Below are 25,487 nucleotides of genomic sequence, written 5' to 3'. Positions count from 1 at the left end.
CTCCTCATAAGTTAATTAGCCCACTAGCTTATCCTCCTCGTAAACCCTACTTATAATATATAAATACACCATTATGGATATAGAAAAAGAAATGATCTTTCATATTAATAGACGGCTAAGGTTTACAATAGAGAAAAACATTTAGCATCCCCTTATAGGATATCTAGGTCGTGGACAAAGAGAGTTCATCTGCATTCTGGAAATTTTTGGCAATCAATAATACGAGTCGTGATTGCTACAGATCTGCTTTCGCTACGGAGAAATCGGTAAGTCTCTTTAACTAGTATTTACCGATTCAAATTACTATAACAAGTGAGTATGAATTTCATCAGTTGAATTTAAAACTTTATATTACAAATTTAATTTAAAATCCCTAATTTTGTTGAGTCGTGATGCGACTAATATACTTATTCCTTGATTAAATGAGTAATTTTAGATTTTTGAAATCTTCTTTATTTAGAAAAGATATTAGATAACTTTATGATTATGTCATTATATGTTTATTGTTTTCTTAAAATTCAAAATAAGTTTGATTTGCATACACTTATTATTTGAATGTTTGTATACATATGTAACGCCCTAACTTAGGATAAGGAGTCCCACATCGACAAAATACATGGGGATGTTGGGTATATAAGTAAGCAAGCTTTACTTCCCAGTGATGCATTTTAAAGTCGTGCGGGTCTAGATCCAGAGCGGATAATATCACTAAGGGTTGGGCCGTTACCGGGGTCTCTTGGGCCTTAATGGTTCGGGATGACCGTCGCGGCCAGGGCTTCAGCTCGGGTCGTGACAAGAATGGTATCAGAGCTGCTTCTGTGTCAGTCCTGTCGATGTGAGCCAGGGTTTAAACTAATGGTTCGGGATGTCCGTCGCGGCCAGGGCTCCGGCTCGGGTCATGACAAGAATGGTATCAGAGCCGCTCCTGTGTCAGCCCTGTCGATGTGGGCCAGAGTTCAAACTGAGTTTAGACAAATCCCGATAAGAATGGTATCCTAAGCTGAGTATCCCCCAATAAGGAGTGCCACATTGACAAAATATAGGAGGGATGTGTGGGTAAACCTCAGTCCTGAGTACACCCCAACTTAGGTAAATCCCATTCGGTGGAGAAAACGCTGAGTACACCTCAACTTAGGATAAGGAGTGCCACATCGGCAAAATACAGGAGAGATGTGTGGGCAATCAGTCTTGAGTACACCACAACGTAGGCAAATCCCATTCGGTGGGAAAAACGCTTAGTACACGTCAATTTAGGATAAGGAGTGCCATATCGGCAAAACACAGGAGGAATGTTGGGTATGTAAGTAAGCAAACCTTACTTCCTAGTAATGCATTTTAAAGTTGTGCGGGTCTAGACCCAATAGTGGACAATATCACTAGTGGATTAGGGGTATATAAGTAAGCAAACCTTACTCTCTAGTGACGCATTTTAAAGCCGTGCGAAAATGCCAACATTCCACCATTCAGATCCCTCATCCGCGTATCCAAAATCTCGATGATACGTTCATTATCACCCAGAATCAATTCATGCATGCTCACCCATACCCCATTAATATACTGTCTAATCGCCTTAATTAGACTCCCCGATTTTCCTACAACACTAACTGCCTTAACATCATAACGCAAAATTCGATAACTAGTAGTAGTAATCATCAGTGAACAGTCCTGCACTTTTCTTTTTTCGCCGCCACCATCACCTCTTCCAGCAATCGGACGACGATGCGTCGCTGGCGAATAATGATGATTCCTATGAGGGTTAGGGTTATAACTCTGTCTAGTCCTGCGTAAGTTGTCTGATTCCTGATAGATTTATAGCAAAATTCTCATAGTAGCATCAAATGATGAAATAAAACTTAAGAAGGAGGATAGCTTTTGAATAGCATGACAAAACTCAAGCACTCCCTTTTTTGTGAGTGGGAGATATTGGAAAGGGCTATTGGTTTGGGTCCATCTATAAGATGCTAATTAACATGTTAATCCCATTAATCTATTCTTTCCTAATTTCTTATTTAACCTGTACAAATACATTATTACAATTATAGGTGAAAAGATGACCTTCACATTAATAGATGATTAGATTTACAATATAAAAAAATAAAAATTCACATCCTCCAAAAGATATCTAGGTTGGTGGTCAAATGGAATTCCTCCACATTAAATTTTCAAACATGTATTAGTTGCAACCCATGAATATAATGATTGAACCTTAAGGTGCGACTTGAAAAATGCATAACAAATTGTAATAGGGGGAGCGAACAAATTGAAATAAAAGGAGCACATGACTTGAGAAAAAGTTGTACACATCCATATGATCCATCCAATATTAAAAAAATATCGTTTGAATTTTTTGTCCTTTATTAAAAATCTTTACTTCAAACAAAATTATTTTTTCACTATTTTTTAATATTTAAAAGTTAAAAATTAATTAAATATTTATAGTAAAATCTTTTTTTATTAGAAGTCATCAAAATTAATGACAATTAATATCTTTTTCATTAATTTAATAATTCTAAATCAACTAAAGTTGATTTTAAGAAGATTTGAAAAATTTAGAAATAAATATGAATGCGTTAGAATGCAAAAAATATAAGAAGTATCAAATTTTAAAATTTTTAAGCAAGTAATTAAAGATTTTCTAAAGATTTAATTTTAAAAATAAGAAAAGATTTTAAATAAAAAATAAATAAATAATTGTACTATAAATATGGTTCAAATCAATGGACCTCTCTTAGCCTGATAGCGTCCAGCATCAATAAAAAGAGGCATTACATGACATACGCAAAAGTAACAATACATTAACCACTTGAAACTTTTGGTGGTAAAATATATATGTGCTTATAATAAAATATATGTTATGTTTACATTATTATATTAACGTGGGAAGGATCTTTGAGAATTGATTTGAACTTTTTGCACTTCATTAAAAAAATTAATAATAGATAAAATCGTCTAAATAATCAAAGATTACACGTACGAGGCATATACATTTAAACTAGTAAATTATAATAATGCGCTTGTTCAAAGAAAAAACTTCACAAAATTTTAAATGGAGATTTTATATATATATATATATATATATATTAATGAATTGTAAATACACATGATTTCATCTAAGATACAAATTGTAAATAGAAGTTACAAGTATAAAATTCTTCAAATCTTCATACTAAAAATTTTGCTTAGTGCTCTAATTTTGTTTAAGTTATCATGCTAGTAATATTTTTATTCCTTAGTCAAAATTCGCTTGGATAAGATTAAAAAATCTGATCAAATCAGTTTTTAATTTTTTTTTAAAGCTTTTTTATGTTTTTGGTAAAATAAAAATTGTGCTTAAAAAAACTAAAAAATTGATTAAAAAAAGAAAAATGTGAGAAGGTGGGTAACCCCAACTTTTTATTTTTAGATTAATTTTTTTTTTAGATTTGATAAAAATATTTATCTTTTTATCCTTTATATTTTCCTCCATTCTAATAATATTCTGAACTTGTAGCCTTTAAATATATATATTTTTTTCTTTGTCGCTTCTGTTCATTTCTTCCCTCCGATTACCTCTTCATCTTTCTCCATTATTTTCATTGAATTCGTCAGTACATCTAAGATTTGCTCAAAAAAATTATTTTAAAATTAAAAAATTACAAATAATCACTTTATTTATGGTATTGACAACTTTAAGGACATTTAAGTCATTTTGATAACAAAAAAATATTTTTTTACTTGCTTATCAAGCACATGAACAACTTTTTCCTTCACTTCTATTCAAATACTTCTGCTTGATTTATAAACACTTATTTTAAACTTTAAAAATTTATAAGCACTTATTTTAAACTTTAAATCACTTAAGCTAAAAAGTGTTTTTTAATCCTATCGAAACAACGGATTCCAAATGAATAATTTTAAATTCTTGAAATTTCCTTTGTTTTGAAAAGATAATATGACCGAGATTTCCTCTAGGATATTCCAACTCACCATTTTAAACTTTCAACACACATTTATCACAGCCTATAAATATAAAAACTGAATTTAAAAAATAGTTAAACAAATTAAAATAAAGGAGCAATAACGGTACCGTTATTGCTCAAATAGATAATTCCTACCGTTAAAAAAAAAAATGAGGCTGCTTCAATTTTTAATTAAAATACTTTCCTTAAATAACCTTGCATAATACAAATTTAAATTAATTAAAATTTAATGTATAAAATACCAAACACCAAATAAAGAAAAATAGTTGTACTCCAACGAACATGTACTCTCCAATAAACCACCCTAAAAACATAGTAGTATATGAGTATGACTCCAAAGTCTTACGAGTAATGAAGGAAGCTTCTGCCATCACGCAAAACGACGACGTTAAAGCGGTGGACCGAAAGTGAGTTACACGGCCACCGTCTGGGTCCCACTCCCCCCTATATTCCTTCAATCAAACCCCCAAACAGATTATAGCAAGTGAAATCAATTAACACCATTATATTATCACCATTATATAAAGCAGCACAACAAAAGAGTAAACACACACAACAACTAAATTAGCAGCAAAAAGAAAAAAATGTATATGGTAAGTAAAATGATGAACAAATTTATGATGAGGAATTTTGGTTATGGCATTTGCTAGGGTTTTTGAACTTTCAAGTAGAAAAGGACTGCGGGTTTGTCAAGGAAAACCCTAATCTAATAGCGAGATTTGTGATTTGGACCCGAAAGACATGGACAGATCAAGATCTAAGAGGTACTATTATGACCAGGATTATGAATCGGACAACTTACCCAGAACTAGACAGAGGTATAACCCTAACCCTCATGGGAATCATCATTATCCGCCGCCGCCGACTCACCGCCGTCCGGTTGCTGGAGGAGGTGGAGGAGGGCGGAAAATGCAGGACCCGTCACTGATGGTGACTACTAGTTATAGGATTCTGTGTTACGATGTTAAGGCGGGTGGAGTGATAGGGAAATCCGGGAGTATAATTAAGGCTATTAGACAGCATACCGGGGCATGGGTGAACATGCATGAACTGATTCCGGGTGATGATGAGCGAATAATAGAGATTTCGGATACGCGGCGGAGGGATCCGGATGGTAGAATGCCTGCATTTTCGCCTGCTCAGGAGGCGCTGTTACTGATACACGAGAGAATTTTGGATAGTGATGGTGGTGGTGGTGGAGGAGGAGGGTATAGTGGTGGGATGGAAATGGAAGAGGAGTTTAGGATGAGAGGTGTTAGTGGGAATAATAGGGCTGTGACGAGGTTGGTGGTGTCTAGAATGCATGTGGGATGTTTGCTAGGGAAAGGAGGGAAAATTATTGAGCAAATGAGGATGGAGACTAAGACACATATTAGAATTTTGCCCAGAGATCACACTTTGCCCCGTTGCGTTTCAATGTCAGAGGAGATTGTTCAGGTACCATATACAGTGACTTTGTACATCCTTGTTGATAAAGTGACCCAGAACCATACCGTTAATTGAAGCACACATGTAGTTGCTGAACGAGAGAAACTAATGACAAAGATAAACTTTAAAAAAGTATTCTACCATTGGACTAGTAGTCATCTGATATTGCATAAGAAGTTGGAGTGTTAACATGTATCTTAAGTAGACAAAGAACACTTGTTCACTTGACAATGAGACTGATATACCTGAGTTCGGATGAGATTTGAAACACAATGGCTAAATAATGAATGACTAATGATACTTTTATGAATGGCTAATGTTTTAAGCTGTGAATTTTGAGCGCCTACATTTATTATTCTGAGTTTTGTTAATATTGGGATGAGGTTGTAATTACGTATGACAACCCAAATTTTTTTCTGATTATCCTGAGTTGTGTATCTACAAATAGCAATGGTTACTCCTACACTTCAATCCAAGCAAGTTGGTCTTGGCTATATGAATCCTCATGGTCCGTGTCACTCCATTTAAGCTCGTCTAAGCCCAATATTGCTTGGTAGTGCATCTCCCTTCTCTATGTTCAGTTGTGTTGTCAAGAAGTGTGAATAGCATTTTATTATCCCCTTATGTCTCTGACATGCTAAATATGGACCAGTTAATTCATGGGGAGGTTATTTATTTGTGATTCTTTTGTTGATCAGTAATTTAGATGAAAATGTTTCTGCTGTGTGATTAATGATTTGTGATTTTTAGGTAACCACATTGAGTCCTCAAGAAATCCAAATTCCGCTTCTCTTTTTTTCTGTCTTAAGACACCTCTCTCTTCAATGAACCATTGAACCCTGTAATGAAGCAGCAACTCAGCTGATTCTCTTGCAACTGATTGTGCTTCTTTTGAAGATCCAGTCCCACCCCCTCTGTATCCTTGTCTCAGGTCTTTTTCTGGTTTGTTCTTTTGTTCTGAAGGGGATACATAATCTTATAATGAAGAACATGGATGTACATTTGTTCTCAACTTTTGGTGTAACATGATTTTGGTCAAATTATTCAAAATCGGTTTTGGTCGAAAATGTGATGATGACTTAGGCCACATAAGGATAGCAACAAGCTGATGATAGAAATCAGCAGGAGTGCAGTGCACATGACACACCGCACACATACTCAATTTTGAAGTAGACATTGGTCTAGTATTAGTTGCATTTTGCTGTCTTATTTTTCTTACAATCTTGTGTCGGATACTTTTCTTTTGAGCCGAGGGTCTATCGGAACAACCTCTCTTCCTCACAAAGGTAGGGGTAAGGTTTACATACATCTACCCTCCCCAGACCCCACTTGTGGGATTGCACTGGGTACGTTGTTGATTTGTAAGTCCAGGTGATGATTTTGAAAAAACTCAAAGGAACATGGACATTATTACATTTACGCAGCTCATTGCCGTCATTTGAATGTCTAAAAGGGATGCTGTCCTTGTGATTATTTTACCTTTCTATATAGTTGCTCTGATAATTTGCCGGTGTAAGGTGTAAGGTGATTCTCGGATGTTCTCTTAAATTTTTCTTCTGCTGTATTACACAGGAGATTCTAATTAAATAATGTTAAATCACAGCTGCTTTTGATTTATAAGCTGATATTCTTGTGCCTGATGATTCTGAGTTTTTCTGAATCATATCAATCATGATATTTAGGTATAAGGCTTTTTGGATTTGCTTCTAGCAAATGTATTAATGTGGTGTATTGTATTGGATAATTAGTGCCTTCTTAAAAAGCAATCATTAGTAGATCAGGGTTATGCGTTATGCCTGAGACTTTTTGGCTTGCAGGTTGTTGGGGAAACAATTGCAGTGAAAAAGGCTGTGGAAATTATTTCCTCACGCTTGAGGGAGAGCCAGCATCGTGATCGTGGTCACTTTCCTGGTCGGCCACATTCACCTGAGCGGTTCGTCCCTCCTGACGACGAATTTATTCCCCACATGAACAATACAGCTCGCAGGATGTCTGAAAATGGGTCAACGTTTGGATCAAGGATGCCTGCTGGTATGAACAGTGGTCGAAGCAACAACTTTTCTTCATCCTCATCTGGATATGCCATTGAGTCTGGAATCGCTCCCACCAATGATAATGGGCAGATCATGTATGTTGAGGATCTTGTGTTTCGAATTCTCTGTCCAATTGACAGGGTCGATACTGTTGCTGGGGAATCAGATGGAATTATAGATTTGCTTCAAAATGAGATTGGTGTGGATGTCAAGATTTTGAATCCCATTGCTAGCTCAGACGAACAGGTCATAATCATTTCTTCTGATGAGGTACCTCCTCTTCTCTTTCTTGTTCAGGTCTCAGTAAGTTATTTCCGTTTTTTACCATGAAAGTTTTAATTTCAGCTTGCTGTTTGCTAGAATAGGATTCCACTAGCTTTGTTCTTTTTTAGCTTCATATCTGAAATTGGTTAAACTATATCAAGCATAGACCTCATAAAATGATCCTTCCAGAATGGTGCCTAGAAGTTTCTGAAAGATATCTGGTTTACATCTGTCTTTTAGGGTCCAGATGATGAGCTGTTTCCTGCTCAGGAAGCTCTTTTGCATATTCAAACCCGCATTGTTGATCTCCTTCCAGAGAAGGGATATATTATTACAACTCGTTTAGTTGTGCAAACAGATGAAGTTGAATGTTTGGGAGGAAGAGATGCACCATTATCTGACATGAAATTAGCTGGTGCTACTGTCAAGATTCTACCAAAGGAAGAACTTCCACCGTGTCTGTCAAGTACTGATGAAATTGTACAGGTCTGTCAATTTTCTTTAAGCTTCTAATATGATGATACCAATGTAGCTAATTCGATTTTCATGTTCTTTAGTTGATATGTGTACCAGAGGTGGTGCATATTGGGCAGTGCATTCCTTTTGCAAGATGCACAGATTGTGCAATAAAGGGAATCTTGTATCGGCAATTCTATCAGCTGCTACTAATTTTCCTAAATGGCTGTGTCTTAAGTCTAAATTCCTGGTTGTATAGAAGAGCGTTTAAGAGAATTCAAATTATTGTTTAGAGAAGTACTGGGCTCCAGTTGTTGGACTAATTGTGCTATTTCTGGATTAATTCTTTCCCACCTTGAGTATGTTGTTGTTGCTGCAATTTAATTCTTCAAATCTCCAGATTGATGGAGAGATCACAGCAGCTAGAGAAGCTCTTGTTGAAGTGACATCGAGACTTCGAAGTTATACTTACCGGGAGTTCTTTCAGAAGGATATACCCTCGCCAGCAATACCTGCTTCAAGCCCAACTAAGAGTACTGTTGGAGCAGACAAAAATTCTTTCAATAACACATCTCCTTCTCAACAAAACTACGGTGTGAATGATGTTCCATCTTCAATCTTTCAAAATGCACCACCCAAACCCATGGCACAGCCAGTTAAAGTGAGTTATTTCTTCTCTTGTTTGTTCCGGATGAGTCTAATTTTTCTTATCCCAGCCATACTGTTACGTCCTAATTAGCTTTCCAAATAACCATAGTTGTCTCAAAGACATTTCAAGTTAGCAGGATAGCCTGGGATCAATAACCCCCTCTCTATATTCCCTTAAAAACTGTTTATTTTGTAGGAAACTGGGGCATCTGCCGGTGAAATAGCCAAGCAAAATGAAAGTGAGCGTCGCGAAGATACTCCGAGTGGATTGAATAGGTAACTGTTCTCCATTTTACCTTAAGCCATGTTAGTTTGCTGTCTTTAAAACTAAATTTCTCTTTTCCAGAATGCATGTAACATTGGTCACTAGAAGTACATTGGAAGTTGTCATACCTCCACATGCAGCGCCCAAACTGATAACAAAATCAAGAAATAAGCTAGCTCAGATTAGTGAGGTCAGTTTGGCTTCTTCAGTGCACCCACTTTATTTCAGGATCCTTTTGGCTAAAGCAAGTATCACAATTTTATTATTTTTATCGCTGACAGTTATCAGGAGCAAATGTTAATTTGATTGAGGATAGGCCCGAGGTGACGGAGAAGATCATACAAATATCAGGCACTCCGGAGCAAGCAGAGAGAGCTCAAAGTCTGCTTCAAGGGTTTATTTTAAGCAGTAAGTATCTTTATTCGCTGTTCAGCTCAACCCTGAAGTTGGGAGTTAGAGAACGAAAAAAGAGTATGCTAGTACAGACCAACTATTTTTCAGAAAAGTGAATAGTATGGTGATGCCTTATGTGATCTAATTCTTTGCTTTATTTTTCAGCCCTCGAAGATGGCCCTTGAAATGCTGTGACAAGTTTGTGTGGTGGGGAATGCTCCAAGCCTGGAGAGGTGTCTTGCAATTTTTCCTGTGTAGGCCGACTTGCTTACAATTATTCGTTATAGTAGGGTATCCTAGGCCAGCGCAAGGCACTGGCAAGTAAGAATGTATAATATTAAGACTTGGTGCTGATGTTATTTATACTGTTATATCCGTCAAATTGTTGTGTTGTATTTTAGAATGTACTGTCAGCACTCCTGCACTGTACAGGAATTTAAGTGTTTTATGCAAGCTCGGGCTGCTGCTTATTTTTCTGCAAAAAGGAAATGCCTTCTCTATTTGTTTGTTTTTTGTCTTTATATGATGTGCAGGAAGTGGGGAGTAAAGGATGAGACAATCCCATCTTATGTATATATAGCTCATGCAATAATTTGTGAGCTTCAGACTTGCAGAACTTGTTCTGTGGGAATGGTTGTTTTGCCAGAATTGCTCCACTCTTGCCTTCCTGCTCTGAACCCTCTTTTCCCACTTGACGCCTAGCTTTTCGATCTGTCCCACATAGGGGTGGCAAAACTAACCTAAACCTGTCCAACCCGTCTGGTGATTCTACAGGTTGGGTTATGACCCGTGGTTGAGTTGACCCAACAGGTTGTAACCCTTAACCTATCTACATTTTGGGTCAGCTGATGGGTCAATAATCAACCCGTGACCTGAATAGCAAAGTAACACATTCAGCTTCAGAGAAGGTAAAAAGACATCTAGAGGATCATTGTTTTGCTCTCTGTAAGCATTATATTATTAGTGAAAATGGTAATTTCCTAATTGTTTTCATGTTATTCTACAAAGTACATTTTTTTTTTTTTTGTGAAATAAATTCATTAGGATTTTGTTGGTCGAACTTGGGATTATAGGTAAGAGTTTGTTTGTTTTACATAAATAAAAGATTTTTTATTCAGATATAGCGCTCTGCAATTTGAGTTCTCAAGTTTGACATAACTTGCCCATTTGTCACCACTTGTCCCACATAAGAATTTCTGCATCTATGCGACTCTGCAAGCACGAATAAAGCATTCGTTGTCAATGTGTAAAATAACTTGTCATGTTTTAGCTGATGGGTTGAGTTTCATGGAACTTTAGCCTGTTAGAGTGATGGACGTATTAGTATTTGGGGGAGTTCAATCATGCATAAAATCATACCTGACTTTCGTCATAAATTATAGTAAAAATAACATAAATCTCAATCTTATTAGAATTATTTGCACTCTCTTCCACTTCTTTAATTACTTTACCTTCTTTCCCGATTCATATACATCACAAGTATGACAAGGCCGACATATACATAACAAAGCCGATTCATATATATAACAGGGCAGATATATACATAGAAAGCTATGTATATGTATTTTTAGAGAAAAATGGGATTTTTGTAATATGTTTGGAGAGATGAATTTTTTGTAATAAGTGAAACTTAAGTTGTGGATTTGTGTAATTTTTAGTAAATTATATATGTGTTAGTTACACGATTTCTAAATTGCAAATCAAATATTGTACTTTATACATGAATTATTTACCTCTTAATCAATAATCAAACATGATATTACTCATACAAGATTTAATACATGCATAACTCACCTCCAAATCAGCTAACGATCCCTCAGCAGCCCAAAAGTCATCTTTCATTTTTAAAAAATGTTTTCGATGACTTGTGTCTCGTGGAGGTTGCCAAAGCCAACTGAATTGGATAAATTTCGACATGACATCTCTTTCTCTTTCTTCCAAAGCAAATTTTGACATGTTTCACAATGGAAGGGAGTAGTATCAATTTGTATTTCTTTTAGTAATAAATACTGTTAGTGGCGCCGAAAAAGCAGGGTTGACTCAATGAATTTGGTGGTCTAAAGCCAAATTTTAATCAGAGGTTTCAAATATATTCAATAAAATTAGCTTTTATGCATCACACATGTATCTCATGTGCCATCCGTGCATCTCGTGCGATTTACGTGCATCTTGTGCGATTTACGTGCATCTTATGTGCATTTTGTGTGCTATACATGTATCATGTTGTCAGTTGATAAAAATATTTAGACAAAATGGGGCCTCCAAGAAATTGGGGCCTCAGGCCATTGCTTTAGTAGCTTTATGGTCGAGCTAGCCCGGGGAGTAAACATTGGGCGCATGTAAGCATTATCATAGACGAGATTGAATTTCAAAAATGTTGCTTTTAAGTCCTTTGAAGTATTGGGTTCAGAATGATCTCTCTGCTCTAACTTAAACCTTTCTTGTTCCTGTTACATATATTATCATGCTAACAAGCATATCAAAAATCCACAATGATGAATTGATTAGTAGTACTGCAATGAATAAATTGAAGAAAACAATCATAACTTTGTGAACATTGGAGAAGAAATTTACACAACAGCAAGCAAGATGCAATAGAATAAAAATAAGAAATTAACAAAAAATTTAGGAAACTTCCTTCTCACCTTGGACCTGATAGGACCGAAGGCAGTAAAGGGGTTGAATCTGCAAAACTAATATTTGGTATTGCATGAATAGTTTGTGGATTAAAGCTGTAATCTAGATCCTTTTCAACATCTAGCACACCCTCTATGGCCTTGACCACCATCGACATTGATGGCCTCTTTGTGTAATCACTTTGTAAACACAATCTGCATCATCTTTATTACTTCTTCTTTGTAGAACTGCATATCTTCACCGTGCTTATCAATAAGATCCACCAACTGCCCTTCTCTGTTTTTTTCCTGAATAAGTTCAACATTATCCTTTCCTCTCCAGTCTCTGATGCCTCAAAATGTCTTCGTCTCCTCAAAATTTCCAAGATCACAATGCCAAAGCTGTAAACATCTACCTTTTCTGTTATAACTCCACTAAGCCATTCAGGAGCTAAATAACCAGGAGTACCTCTCATTATGGTCATGACTTGGCTCTGATTCCGATGAATTAGCTTTGCAAGCCCAAAGTCAGAGAGTTTAGCGTTGAGCTTCTCATCTAGGAGTATGTTTGGTGGTTTAATATCCAAATGCAAAATCTTTTCCATGCATTCTTCATGAATGTAGGCTAATCCTTTGGCTACATCTTGAATAATCTTTTTTTGCAGTTCCAGTCTAGAATTCGCTCTTGTTTCTCATGGTAGATCCATTTTTCTAGTGATCCATTGCTCATGAACTCGTATACTAAAAGCCTATGAGATTTCTCAACACAAAACCCAATCAATTGCATCAAATTTATATGATGTATGCTGCCAATAGTTTCAACCTCAGCTAAAAATGATTTTTTGGCTTGTCCTATTCCATCAAGACATTTCACTGCAATCTTTGTGCTATCTTCTAAGCACCCTTAAAAAATCGACCCAAATCCTCCCTCATCAAGCTTCTTAGTAAAATTCTCCATTGCAACCTTTAGATCATCGTAAGAAGATCTAGTCGGCATTTCTGGCACATGATCTAGATAATCCTCCTCTTCTTCATTGGCCTCTCTCTTCCTCCAGAATATGAAAATTGTAATTCCAATTATGATGCCTAAGATGGAAGATCCTATGATATAGCCCAGTATAACACTACTTAAAAATGTTTTAGGAATATGAGTTGCGGGTTCAGGTTCCTGTTCTTTTATAAATGCCTGAAAATCATACCGTGTCCTGTTCATCTCATTATTCGCTAGTGAAAAGATCTTGGATGGTAGGTAGCAGTCTCCAGTGGATGAGTTTAAACCACTACGAAATAGAGCAGCTTTACAGGAACAGTTCCTTAAACAAACATCTTTACAGGTATTCGTATTAATGTTTCTAATATCTGCAATAAAAAAATATTAGACATTTGACCAATTTATTCGCTAATTTGTAATATCAACCTGGGATGATACATAAAGATCTTTCTATATTTGACTCAATTTATAAATTGTACATCTACAATCCATGTGTTGTGCCTAAATAAATCTAATATTGAGGTACATATTGCTACCCTGCCATATTTCAAGAGGAGGACAAAAGATGGTACTAAAAGCTTTTCCTGAAAACTGAGATTGTGCATGATCATTGATTTTATTTCTCTATGTCTTATGATTTTATAATCTCGTCTATAACAATAAGGTAAAAACTTGTGCACAACGGTGTTTAAACTCATTCGTCACCTAACTATGATTTAGTAATATGTATTCTCGTTTTAATTTTTAAATGCTATAGTTAAATTGCTTGGTGAGTAAATAGGGCTGACTCAACGAATTTGGTGGCCTAAAGTCAAATTTTAATTAGAAGTTTCAAGTATATTCAATAAAATTAGCTTTTGTGCATCACACATGTATCTCATGTGCCACCCGTGCATCTTGTGTGATGTACGTGCTGTTGACACCTAATTTTTACCCTCCACGACTAAATGTAATCCTAAGTTTCTTTAAGTTTTAATAAAATCAAAATGTTTATTCCATCCGAATAAGATTTTGAAAAGTATATTTATACGTGATTTTGTCACTTTAAGTAGCAATTATATATTGTCGTGATCAATTATGCGATATTATACAATTTGATTACTTAAATGTTTATTCTATGGAATATCGGATTTTTAGTTAAAGGTTATTTTGAAAATAGATATAATAATTAAAATCTTGATTTGAAAATGATCTACTTCAAAAATGGTTTATTTGGACAAATGTCTATTTGATTTTATCGGATCAAAGAAGCTCGGGCTTAAACTAGTTACTAAATTCATTTCAAATCTTGATTCAATTTGATCAATTTATTAAATTAGAGTTAATTGAAGTTGATTTGGCTACGATTGTAACACAATTGGCTGATTAATCTTCAATTAGGTCAAAATTTAAACACAATTGACCAAATCCTACCAATAGGCTATTTGATAAATAGTCCAAACCTATTCAACCACAACTTTAATCAGCCCAAAATTTACCCAATTTAAACCATTTTCCCTTTAATTTCAGTTAGCCCACCAAACAACAACATTCAGCCCCCTCCCCAGGCCCATAAATCAGCTAACCCGGCCCAAACCCCTTGTTGAACCCTTTTCTGCTCCTTCATCAGTAAAACAACAACAATATTGCGACAATTCCAAAGATAACTTCGTCAATTTTGCGATTCGACCTATCATACTCAACCCGAAATCGATTTCAATACCAGCAACATCATCCATGGCAAATGACCAACTCAAATCCAGCTCTAACCCGTCGTTCGACGCCAACCCAATTCCGTTTGAGTAGACCCTAACCCATATGGACTCGCAAAGAAGATCCGAGAAGCTTCTAGAATAGGTCCAGGTGTCTCATCCAACGTCCAACTCCGCGAATCTCTGGATAATGGTACTAATTGGTACTTATTTTGGTGAATTCCATTGGTTGGAGGGAGGATTCCGTTTCTCCAATTTCTATTGGACAACCCATATCAAAGTCGTTGGAGATAATCCAAAATTGGGTATGTTTTATTGATGAAATCCAAGCGGTAGAAGGATTCGAATTTGAATTTCAACAAATTTCCCATTTTCTAAAGTCCCTAAAATACCCCTATTCATCTTCTATATAAGAGGCCTTTCATTCTTTGTTTTAGAGCAGGAAAATTTTAGGTCTGGAAAAAGGGGAAAAAAGCCTTAGGTTCGAACAATTTGAGAGGAAAGACAAGAAAGAGAGAGAAGGAAGAAATAAAAAGAAAGAAAATTCTTGAGAAAATGCAGTCTTGAGTAGCAATTCCGTTTTTGTTCATCGGCTAAATTAGAGTTTTGGGTGACGGTGAAGAAGTTTTCGGTGGTTGCAATTCTAAATGGAGCTCGTTGTCCTGTTTTGCTGCTCCCGAATAGGTAATATCCCATTCCATTTGAGTTCTATCTATGTTATGCTTCATCTCACCATTCTGTAGATATAACGATATTTGTGATAATCTTCTGTGCTGGGAATTAGCTGCTATAGAGGCCTTATAGGCCATAGGTTCTAGCGAAAGCTATATTGATTGTATGATATATGGTTTTCGTTGTCTTTAATTTGAATTCATGATTTGCCATATATTCGAGAAATTATTGATCGTGCTAATGCTCCTATTTTGTGTACTGCTGGTGGCAATGGCCGGAAAGTTTGTAGCTTTGATTGTATTCCATGGCTCTAGCCATGTGTTGATCTATTCGTAATTGATATGTAAAGGTATTTCAACTGTCATTATTACTGGATAGTATCGTAGTTGTCAAGCTGGCATGTTGCTGGTAGAGTTACCTCTCAAGAGTCTTTGGTTTCTCATAAGTCAAGAGGATGATGAGTAAGGTCCAAAATGCCCTAGGAAGTCTAAGGATCCCTCGATATCCATGTCGTTCAAACTAGAGGGAGGACCGTAATGATGTGTTGACTTATTTGTCATTACTGTGTGACAGTCTCAGATTGTTTTTTTTTGTTTAACTGGTAACACTACCCGAAGGACTGCCTCGAGAGCTCCTCTGGCTTTCCAATGCCAAAAGGAATAATGAGATATGTCCAAAGTCATACCAGAAATCGTATAATTCTATGATGACCGTTTTGATTGTTAAAAATATCGTATTTTAGAATTCATTGAAAAGAGGATGGAGGTGAGAACAATACCCCTGCCCCTCCCCTGCTTTAATTTGATAGTTACGCCTATTTTGGTATCAAAATTTGAAATTAATTTTCCGTTCTTTCTTTAGACTTTTATCCAGTTGGATTTTTCCTTTTGTTAGAATGATAAATGCGATGTTGCCCTGTTGATTTGCTAAACACTTGAGTATGCCTGTTCGAAAAGGATGTTTCAATTCTGTCGTTAAATTATGTATGCAATTTGTGTTTAGACTAAAGATTCTCGATGATTTTTCTTGGAAGAAAGAAGGAATGAAGTCATAGCCCCTTTTACTCTCGAAAGCGAGGTTGAGATGTGTAGTAGAGCATTACAATTATCTACTTCCATTTTTGAGAGTCTACTACCGGTGTCTCCTTTTGGTGAATCCAGGATCCCCAAGTGCTTTCCCGTCTTTGTTTGCTTTATTCGGTTATCACGTAATAACTGCCCTAATCAACCTATGATTTTATATGCCGCAAGGATTTCATTAAAGCGCGATTTACATTCCGATAGGTTGTTTTCCTCTAGCCCTGTTGATATCCCCTTAAATTTTAGTTTAGAAATTAATTCAACTTCTCTTTCCGTTACTGCTTGGAAATCCGCTAGTCGTCCATGCTGCTGTTTTGCCTTTATGAGCATATCTCGGTATTCACTAATCGAATTTAAATTATTAAAAATCTATGTCATAATATGTCCTCAATCGGTTAGGTATTAGGTTCCCCGTATCCTTTTCCTTCGTTATATTGATCCCATGTTAGTTACCTTAATTCTTCTACCTTGATTGCACCTATTATGTGAGATGATATGTGTGTCCTATCATTCCCAATTATTTTTCGATCATTTGTTCGGACCCCTGTTTCTTTACTTATGTAGTGAATATGTACAAATTTCCTTCATGTTTTCTTGCCTCTTTAGTTGATTATGTATTAATATGTTCTTTATTTTCTTGCTTTACATGAATCTACCTTGGAGGCGTAAACCACCTCGTTGAACTATGCCCAAGAGAAGGTCCAAAAGCCCATCGTTTGGCGTATGGATACGAGAAGACGGGAGGAAAGGAAACAAATTAAAGTCCTACATTGGGAGCGGCTAAGAAATTCAAAGTCTCATTTTTTAAGCATTGTCGTCTTTGTTTATTTTGTTTATTTATTTATTCATTCATTTAGGCCTCGAAGTCAAAGTTGTAAATTTAATACAGGTGGAGCGAGATTCGAGCCAAACGCTCGAAAACTAGATTGGGACAGGTGAAAATGGGTCAAAAACCCAACTACATTAGGACAGGGTCGACGGTTTGGGTTTAGAAGCCTAAATCACTACTTCTTCCCTTTTCTCTTTCCCTTTTGCTCACTTGTTTTACGTGCTTTGCGAACCTAGTTAAATCCTTAGTCAAGTCGCTAAAAAACTAGTTTTGCATAAAGACCAAAATATTTCCAAAATCGATTTTCTTTTCAAAAAAATTAATCACTTTTCGACAAAATCAATCTTTTTCGAAGATAATCAAAAGACGATTTTCAAACAGTCCGGATAACCACAAGTTAGCGGACGTTTTAGGTGCCTAACACCTTCCTAAAACGTTAATAGGAACCACTTACTCAGAATCTTCAAAACTTAAACGATTTTTCTATTTTGAATCATTTGAAGTAACTTTTAAAGGTTTCTTAATTCCTTTTCAAAATTAAATGGCGACTCTTAATAAGTCAAAATTTCCGCAAAACAGAAATAGTGACTCTGCTGGGGATCTTTAACTAGGTTCTAACCAAACGTTTCATTTTTGTCTTTTGATTAGTTGTTTATGCATTTATGTGTTTTGATTCAGTAAAGTTCAATTATCGCATCTCATGGCATATTCCTACATTATTTAAACTGTTTTGGGGTTTCGTGGGTATCCCGGCCCCTATTGATCAATTCCCAAAATGTGTTGGACATACAAACAGTTTATTAGCACGTGAGTCATCTGATGGCTGTTTGTATTTTCAAACTTAAGTTGTCCGCTTGAGAACCAGTGTTCAAACCCACTCTAGATACCTAGGATAGAGCGAAACCAAAACCCTATTTCAGTCATAAGCCTAGGATGACCCAATACCCGAGTGGGGCATTGGGCTCATTAGAAAACATGCCCTGCATCTATTGACACCGAGTCAATTACAGACGAGTCATATTTATGTGTTGAAGAAATATATGCTTGTCTAATTCAACCCATTACCCTTTGGGGGACGGGGGAAGGCTTATCTTTGTTTGCTTTCGTGTAGGTATAGCTCAATTACATTCCCACGAGAAGTTCAAGATGGTTACTAAGACCGACGATTACCTGAAACTATGGTGGGACTATATGAGCGCAGAAGAAAGAAAAATTGTTAGAACACACATAGAATACCTGCCTTCATTGATCGAAATAGATGCTTGGCCCGAAATGATCCACGTGCTTACCACTTTTTGGGATGATCAGAATATGGTGTTTCACTTCGGGGATGTGGAATTGACTCCTACCATTGAAGAAGTGTTAATTTGATATGAGAGTATTGAAATGTGTTTCAAGAGAAAGGAAAAACCTGATAAGAACATTTTAGTTCCTGCCGTGTGGGACCATCAAATAATCAAAGAGGCTTTTTTAACTGATGACGACACCTGGCTAGGGGAACGTGATGGAGCAAATATCACTTTTCGGGAGTTGTATCATCGGTTTGAAAGATTCAATGCCTTCCACAAATTTGGACATAAATTTGAGTCCGAAGCAAAATGGAAAGAGATGAGAAACTTTGCATTTGCGGTAGGTCTACTTGGATGGTGTTCCCACAGGGGGAAAATGGCACAATTCATCCAAAGGTTGTTACGGTGGATCATGCACTTTTCTTTGGAGTAGATTACGATTCTAACAAGGTATTCCACAATTTAGCTCCCATGATTGTCGTCGACATATATCGAGCCTTAGGAAAGTATCAAGTCGAAAATCATTTCTTTCAAGGTTGCAACCTCATATTACAATGGTGGATGATGAAGCATTAGGTAAAGGATTCGAGAAAGGTACAACCTGATAATAAAACAAGGGTGGATATGCTGGCTTCGCACGATATGTGGTTGTTTCTACACAACTTCAAAAGGAAAGCATCTCACGAATTTTGGTTTAAGACTTTTGGGGAATTAAGAGATGATGATGTGCAATGGTCCATTAACTCTCTTCATTCAGGAAAATACACCATTCGAGGGGGCAGGTGGCCTTTCCTAGTGCTTTTCGGTCTCAGAGGGACCCGTCCCTACAATCCTGACAGAGTTCTTAGGCAATTCAAGATCAAGCAGGAGGCACCACAAATAGATTCCATGCTTAGGTTTTTCACCGAACACGATGAAAATGAGTCTCCGCTCAAAGACGACATAATAAATGGATGGAGAAGAAGAAGGTGGACGGAAGTGACTTTTCGTATAGAGCAGAAAAAGAGCCTCACCGGAGCATTGATTCTGGGACAAATGTGCCCACTCGGGTTGTGGATGTAGAATCTGAGCATCAAGTTCGGCTCCACAGGCTATAAGATGAGTTCCAAAAAAGTGAAATCGCGCTCCGGCAGGTACATATGGAAGATGCTTTAATAATACGTATGTTGAGGGAAGAGCTGAAAAGAGCTAGGCAAGAGGCTGATGATGCTAGGCAGTGTTTAATTAATTTGGATGATAGCATGGCCTCTCAACTCGATAGTATAGGGAAAATGACTTACGACAGCAAGACACAATTATGCGGGAGTCATCTTATCATCAATATGTATCAAATAGCACAGGAGGTAAACAAGGCAAAGAAAGCAAAGGCAGACGAAGGAGCCTCCAGTAGCTAGTTTTTCTATTTCCCCTGCGCGGGAACTTATCTTTTTTCATGTTATTTCTCTTTTTCCCTAAAGATTGTATCCCCTTTTCGTTATCTTTTGTAGGCGTTTATGCCCTTTTTCGTGTCTATATAAGTTGGGGGTTAATGGATTGACTTCAAGGAAGCATATATTTTCTTCAAAAAATCGTTAGGACTGAACCCTTGGCTCAAAAAGGGTCACCCCAGCTAGGATACGCGTTATTATAATATTTTTGTGTGATATAACTGTTTTATGTGCTTATGTGCATTTGTTTGGATCAAAGGCAAGTTTATCCACTATGTACTATGGATGAATTTGGCTATGACTCAAACAACTCTATGTGGTTATTTCCTGTCAAATATTTTGCATTACTTATCACATACAAAAACTAACACATCTGCCTTTGAGTTGTTTTACTTTACAGATAATAGAAATTACTCCGTGTTGATATAAGCTGGCAGAACATCCCTACTTCACCCGATCTAAAGCACACAAAATCCCATCCTCTGACCATCATTCAAAAATGACAGGAAATAATGAAGAAAACGCACTGACTATCCGAGACAATGTGATAGCGGAACAGAATGAGATGATTGTGAAACTTGCGAGAAATTTTGAAATGCTTCAGGAAGAAATAAATCACACTCAGGATTTGGCTAACTTGGCCATCACCGTCAATGCCCCCACTCCGGGAGAACACGGGACTCCACTCTAAATTTCTCCCCTCAGCACCCCTACTTTTGGGGATTAGCCAAATAACGTATCATCCATCTCTGCTCTCCCATTTGTCCAAAATACTAATCGTGAAAATAACCCATACGTCTACCATCCGCAAAATCCATCTCTAACCCCACAGAATCCGTCTCCGAATCCATTCCTAAATCCTCAAAACACGTTTTCAAATCAACAAAATACATTCCCAAATCCGCAAGATTCACTCTCAAACCCACAAAATACGTTAAACCTACCTTTGAATCCCCCAAATTCATTTCCAAATCCGTAAAACCCCTCTCAGATTCCTCCAAACTACTCGCAAAGTCTACAAAATCTTTCCCATTTCTAAAATATCCTCCCCACTTACCAACCAAATTCATTTCATAGGCAAAATTAAGCCTCCCTTCTAAATCCCCCTCAGGCTATCATATCCCTCGATATCTATGAACCCCTTTCTAATCTTAAGATAGACCATTACGAGGAGAAGGAGAGAAAATAGAGAACTGAGCATAAAAGAAATTTTCTAGCTATGAAGGAAGAGATCAAGAGGATCAAAGAGTCTCATGGAGCAAAGGACCACGACGGTTTGGGGTATGACGGCTTATGTGTTCACCCGGGAGTAGACCTACCAGATGGGTACAAAGTCCCTAAGTTTGAAATGTTTGATGGTACCGAAAACCCAATGGCCCATATGAGAAGGTACTGTAAGCAACTGGTAGGGATAGGGAAAAATGAGGCGTTGTTGATACGCCTATTCAGTCGAAGTTTAAGCGGCGAAGCCTTAGAATGGTTCATGTCTCAGGAGCTGAAAAGATGGACTGGTTGGAAAGCATTGGCCAAGGGTTTCCTTGACAGGTTCGCATTCAACATTGAAATAGTCCCTGATCTATATTCACTAGATCGGATCAAACAGCGGAATGCTGAGAGTTTTCAAGACTATGCTTTTCATTGGAGGAAAGAAGCTTCCAAAGTGCAACCCCCCATGTCTGAGGAAAAAATGGTATCCGTGTTCTCTCGCGCTCAAGAAGGAGAATATTATACCAGGATGGTGTCCGCTGTCAGGGTAACTTTTGCAGACTTGGTAAAAATAGGAGAATCATTGGAAGAAGGCATTCGGACAGGAAAAATTGCCAAAACCCCAAGTCGTCTGGGACTCATGTTCTCGAAGAAGAAAAAGAAAGATGTAGGTGCGATTTCTGCTGATTCCATTATGAAAACGAAAAAGAGGTTCAACTCTAGGAATGTTTTCTTTTCTCCGCCATCACCAAGCCTTTAACATGTATTCTATGCCCACCCCCAATACCAAGCTCCACAACCAAATATCTCCCCCCAATACCAAGCTCCACTCCCAAACCTCCAATCCTCATACCAAGCTCTACAGCCAAATATCTTTCCTCAATACCCAGTTCCACATCCAAATTATCAGTCTCATTTCCAATCCACTCCTCTAAATAATCGAATAAATTCCCAAGCGCCTCCAAATTATCACCAAGTACCTCCTCCTACAAATCAAAGCCATTATAACCCCCTACATCCAAACCACGAAAAGAAACCTCCTCGAAAATTCACCCCATTAGCTGAAAGTCCCACCCAATTGTTTGAAAGATTGAAGAATGCTGGTCATTTGCAACCAATACAGCCAAGACCTGTCAATCCAAACTCTCAATTTTTTAATGCAAGTCAATATTGTGCCTATCATTCAGGAGCAGTGGGGCACAATATTGAGAATTGTATCTACCTGAAACATAGGATCTAGGATTTAATCGATCAGAAGGTCACCACGCTTCAGGCACCTACATCAAATATTAACAGTAATCCATTGCCCAATCATGGGGAACCTACAATTAATATGATTGAAATTGAGGGTGAATGGGCGTCTGGCAAGATCATTACTAAGGTGAACTCTGAAAAACCCAAAAGGGCAGAAGAGGTAGGAAAGATAGAGAGGGCTATGGCTGCCTTAAGTATCAACGAGAAAGCCCCATTTATAGTGATGACGGCTCCAAGTCAGGTGCACCCTCCCCCATCAAGGAAGGAATTCATTATACAGACCGCTGCTGCCCAAGGATGACGCGGTTGGGACGATGCTATATCCCTGAGGAATTGACAAACAAAAAGGATTCACAAAAAAGGTCAATCACTGAAGGAGAGGCTGAGGAATTTTGGAGGCGTATGCAACCAAAAGATTACTCAATTATGAAACATTTAGAGAAGACACTAGCCTAAATCTCCATTTTGGAACTATTAATGAGTTCGCAATACCACCGACAAGCTTTATCGAAGGTTTTGGATAAAACATATGTTCCCGCAGGAATAAGTGTTGAGAACCTAGTTGCGATTATAGGAAATATTGTGGGAATTCATCGCATATCATTCAGTGATGAAGAGTTACCGTTTGAAGAAGAGATGCACAACAAAGCCCTGCATGTCACTATCATTTGTCGAGATTATACGATTAATCAGGTATTAATAGAGGACGGATCTGGTGTGAATATTTTCCCCCTCTCTACATTGGTTTAAATGGGTTATGATCTAGGAAAAATTTATTAAAGCCACGTAAATGTGAGAGCATTCGATGGAGGGCAGAGAGATACCATAGGGGAAATTGATTTGTACATCCAAATGGGACCTGCTGAGTTCAAAACTAAGTTTCATGTTATGGATATCCATCCTAGCTAGAACTTGCTCTTGGGAAGACCATGGATACATGGTGCAAAGGCAGTTTTGTCACCCCTTCATTAATTATTGAAGTTCATTTGGGAGGATCATGAAGTAGTCATCCAAGGAGAAGAAAGTCGAGCGGATAGTCCCAATGGTTATGCGCCGGTGATTGAAGATGTTCCAAAAGGTAGCAGTTTCTATATAGTGGAAATTGTAAATGTTGTGGATAGGGATTCAACGTCTAAAGTACCAATGCCTTCTGTGTACAAAATGATTGCGACGGTGATGTTAAGAAATGGGTTCGAACCTGGTCGAGGTTTGGGTAAGGATCTATAAGGAATTATCGAGCCTAGTTTGATCCCAGAGAATGGCTCTAAGTATGGGTTAGGATATCAACCTACTAAGAAGGATAGGGTTGAGGATGAGTCAGAGAAGAGTCTGTTTAGGCCCTTGCCACTCCTGTTCCAGTTATTTCCTGTACAAGAGATGTCAGATGATGATAGTCTTAGGGATGGGATAGAATATTTGTTCGAGGGATGCAATGTTGTACCAGAAGATCTCCTAAAGTCCAGCGGGGTAAAGCAGATTGAGCCAGGGGAGGCCTTGCAAAATTGGACCTCCACTCCACTCATAACACGTCGCCCGTCGTGGTAGATAAAAGGGCAATTACTAATCCTTTTTAAAATTGGTGATGATCCGGAGGAGGCCCCGAGATTCACCTTTTATATCTCAAAACTTTCTTTTTGTATTTAATGCTTTCAAAAACGCATGGACTTGTATTTGCGCAAGTCATGAGCTATGGTTTTGTAATTATCTCTCAAATTTCAATGCTATTACTTCTAAAACACTCCTAGTCATATATTTTGTTATTATCTTGTTATCATCTAACTTGGTTTGTTTGTCCCTTATAGTAATAACAACTTAAAATCTGCCAATGTCATGTCATGTCAAAGTTTAAATAAACAAAATGAAGGGAACGATGATGATTGGAAGGACGGTGATGAGGAACAATTAGTTGAAGATATGGAGGAGTTTGAGAATCGGGAAAAACCCAACCTGGAGAAAACTGAAACAGTCAACCTCGAAGATCATGATGAAATCAAAAAAACAAGCGTCAGTTTCCACCTGGAGAAAGCACAAAAGAGAGAGCTCATTCACCTGTTGCGGGAATATATTGACGTGTTTGCTTGGTCCTATGAAGACATGTCGGGATTGAGCACCGATATTGTGTCGCATAAGTTGCCGATAAATTTGAAGTTTGATCCAATCAAGCAAAAAATGCAGAAATTTAAGCCAGATTTAAGTCTAAAGATCAAGGAAGAAGTGACAAAACAAATCCAGTTTAAGGTTATGGAGGTCACAAAATATCCGACGTTGTTGGCCAACATCGTCCCTGTGCTGAAGAAGGACAGCAAGATTCGAATTTGTGTTGACTATAGAGACTTGAATAGAGCCAGTTCTAAAGATAATTTTCTGTTGCCCAACATCCACATCCTGATCGATAACTGTGCAAAGCATGAAATGCAGTCATTCATTGATTGTTTTGCCGAATATCATCAAATATTGAAGAATGAGAAAGATGCATAAAAATGGCTTTTATTATGCCCTGGGGTGTTTATCATTACAGAGTAATGCCGTTTGGTCTCAAGAACGCGGGTGCAACATATATGAGGGCTATGACGATGATTTTCCATGATATGATTCATAAAGAGATTGAGGTGTACGTGGATGATGTAATTATCAAATTCCGTGAGAGTTCGGATCATCTGACTCATCTGGAGAAATTCTTCAACAGATTAAGAAAGTACAGTTTGAAGTTAAATATTGCTAAGTGTGCTTTTGGTGTGCCATCAGGGAAGTTGCTGGGGTTCATAGTCAGCAGAAGAGGCATCGAGCTAGACCTATCTAAAATCAAGACAATTCAGGACTTGCCACTGCCGAGGACCAAGAAGGAAGTCATGAGTTTCATGGGTCGTTTGAATTACATTAGCAGATTCATCGCTCAATCGACAATTATATACAAGCCAATTCTCAAGTTGTTGAAGAAAAACATATTGAATGAGTGGACAGAAGAATGCCAGAGAGGTTTTGACTGCA

At 37.3% G+C, this 25,487-nt stretch overlaps 2 protein-coding genes and 1 pseudogene across 2 annotated transcripts; 1 reads left to right on the top strand and 2 right to left on the bottom strand.

The window, feature by feature from the left end:
- Positions 1-1,416: 1,416 nt before the first annotated feature.
- On the bottom strand, positions 1,417-3,567 carry LOC107865041 (RNA-binding KH domain-containing protein RCF3-like). The gene is made up of 2 exons (XM_016711404.1): positions 3,550-3,567; positions 1,417-1,800 (listed from the first exon to the last, which is right to left on the bottom strand). Exons 1-2 carry the CDS (start codon positions 3,565-3,567, stop codon positions 1,417-1,419), a joined length of 402 nt encoding a protein of 133 aa, XP_016566890.1.
- A 590-nt stretch (positions 3,568-4,157) lies between these two features.
- LOC107863094 (RNA-binding KH domain-containing protein RCF3) lies at positions 4,158-9,930 on the top strand. The gene is made up of 8 exons (XM_016708863.2): positions 4,158-5,396; positions 7,205-7,690; positions 7,925-8,170; positions 8,541-8,801; positions 8,985-9,064; positions 9,135-9,243; positions 9,335-9,461; positions 9,612-9,930. Exons 1-8 carry the CDS (start codon positions 4,701-4,703, stop codon positions 9,629-9,631), a joined length of 2,025 nt encoding a protein of 674 aa, XP_016564349.2. The 5' UTR covers positions 4,158-4,700; the 3' UTR covers positions 9,632-9,930.
- A 2,157-nt stretch (positions 9,931-12,087) lies between these two features.
- Positions 12,088-14,770, bottom strand: LOC107865042 (annotated as a pseudogene).
- Between the last annotated feature and the right edge of the window lie 10,717 nt (positions 14,771-25,487).

The sequence above is a fragment of the Capsicum annuum genome, chromosome 3 (assembly GCF_002878395.1).
Source record: "Capsicum annuum cultivar UCD-10X-F1 chromosome 3, UCD10Xv1.1, whole genome shotgun sequence".
NCBI classification, from domain to species: Eukaryota; Viridiplantae; Streptophyta; class Magnoliopsida; order Solanales; family Solanaceae; genus Capsicum; species Capsicum annuum.
This window is presented reverse-complemented; position numbering and strand designations above follow the sequence as displayed.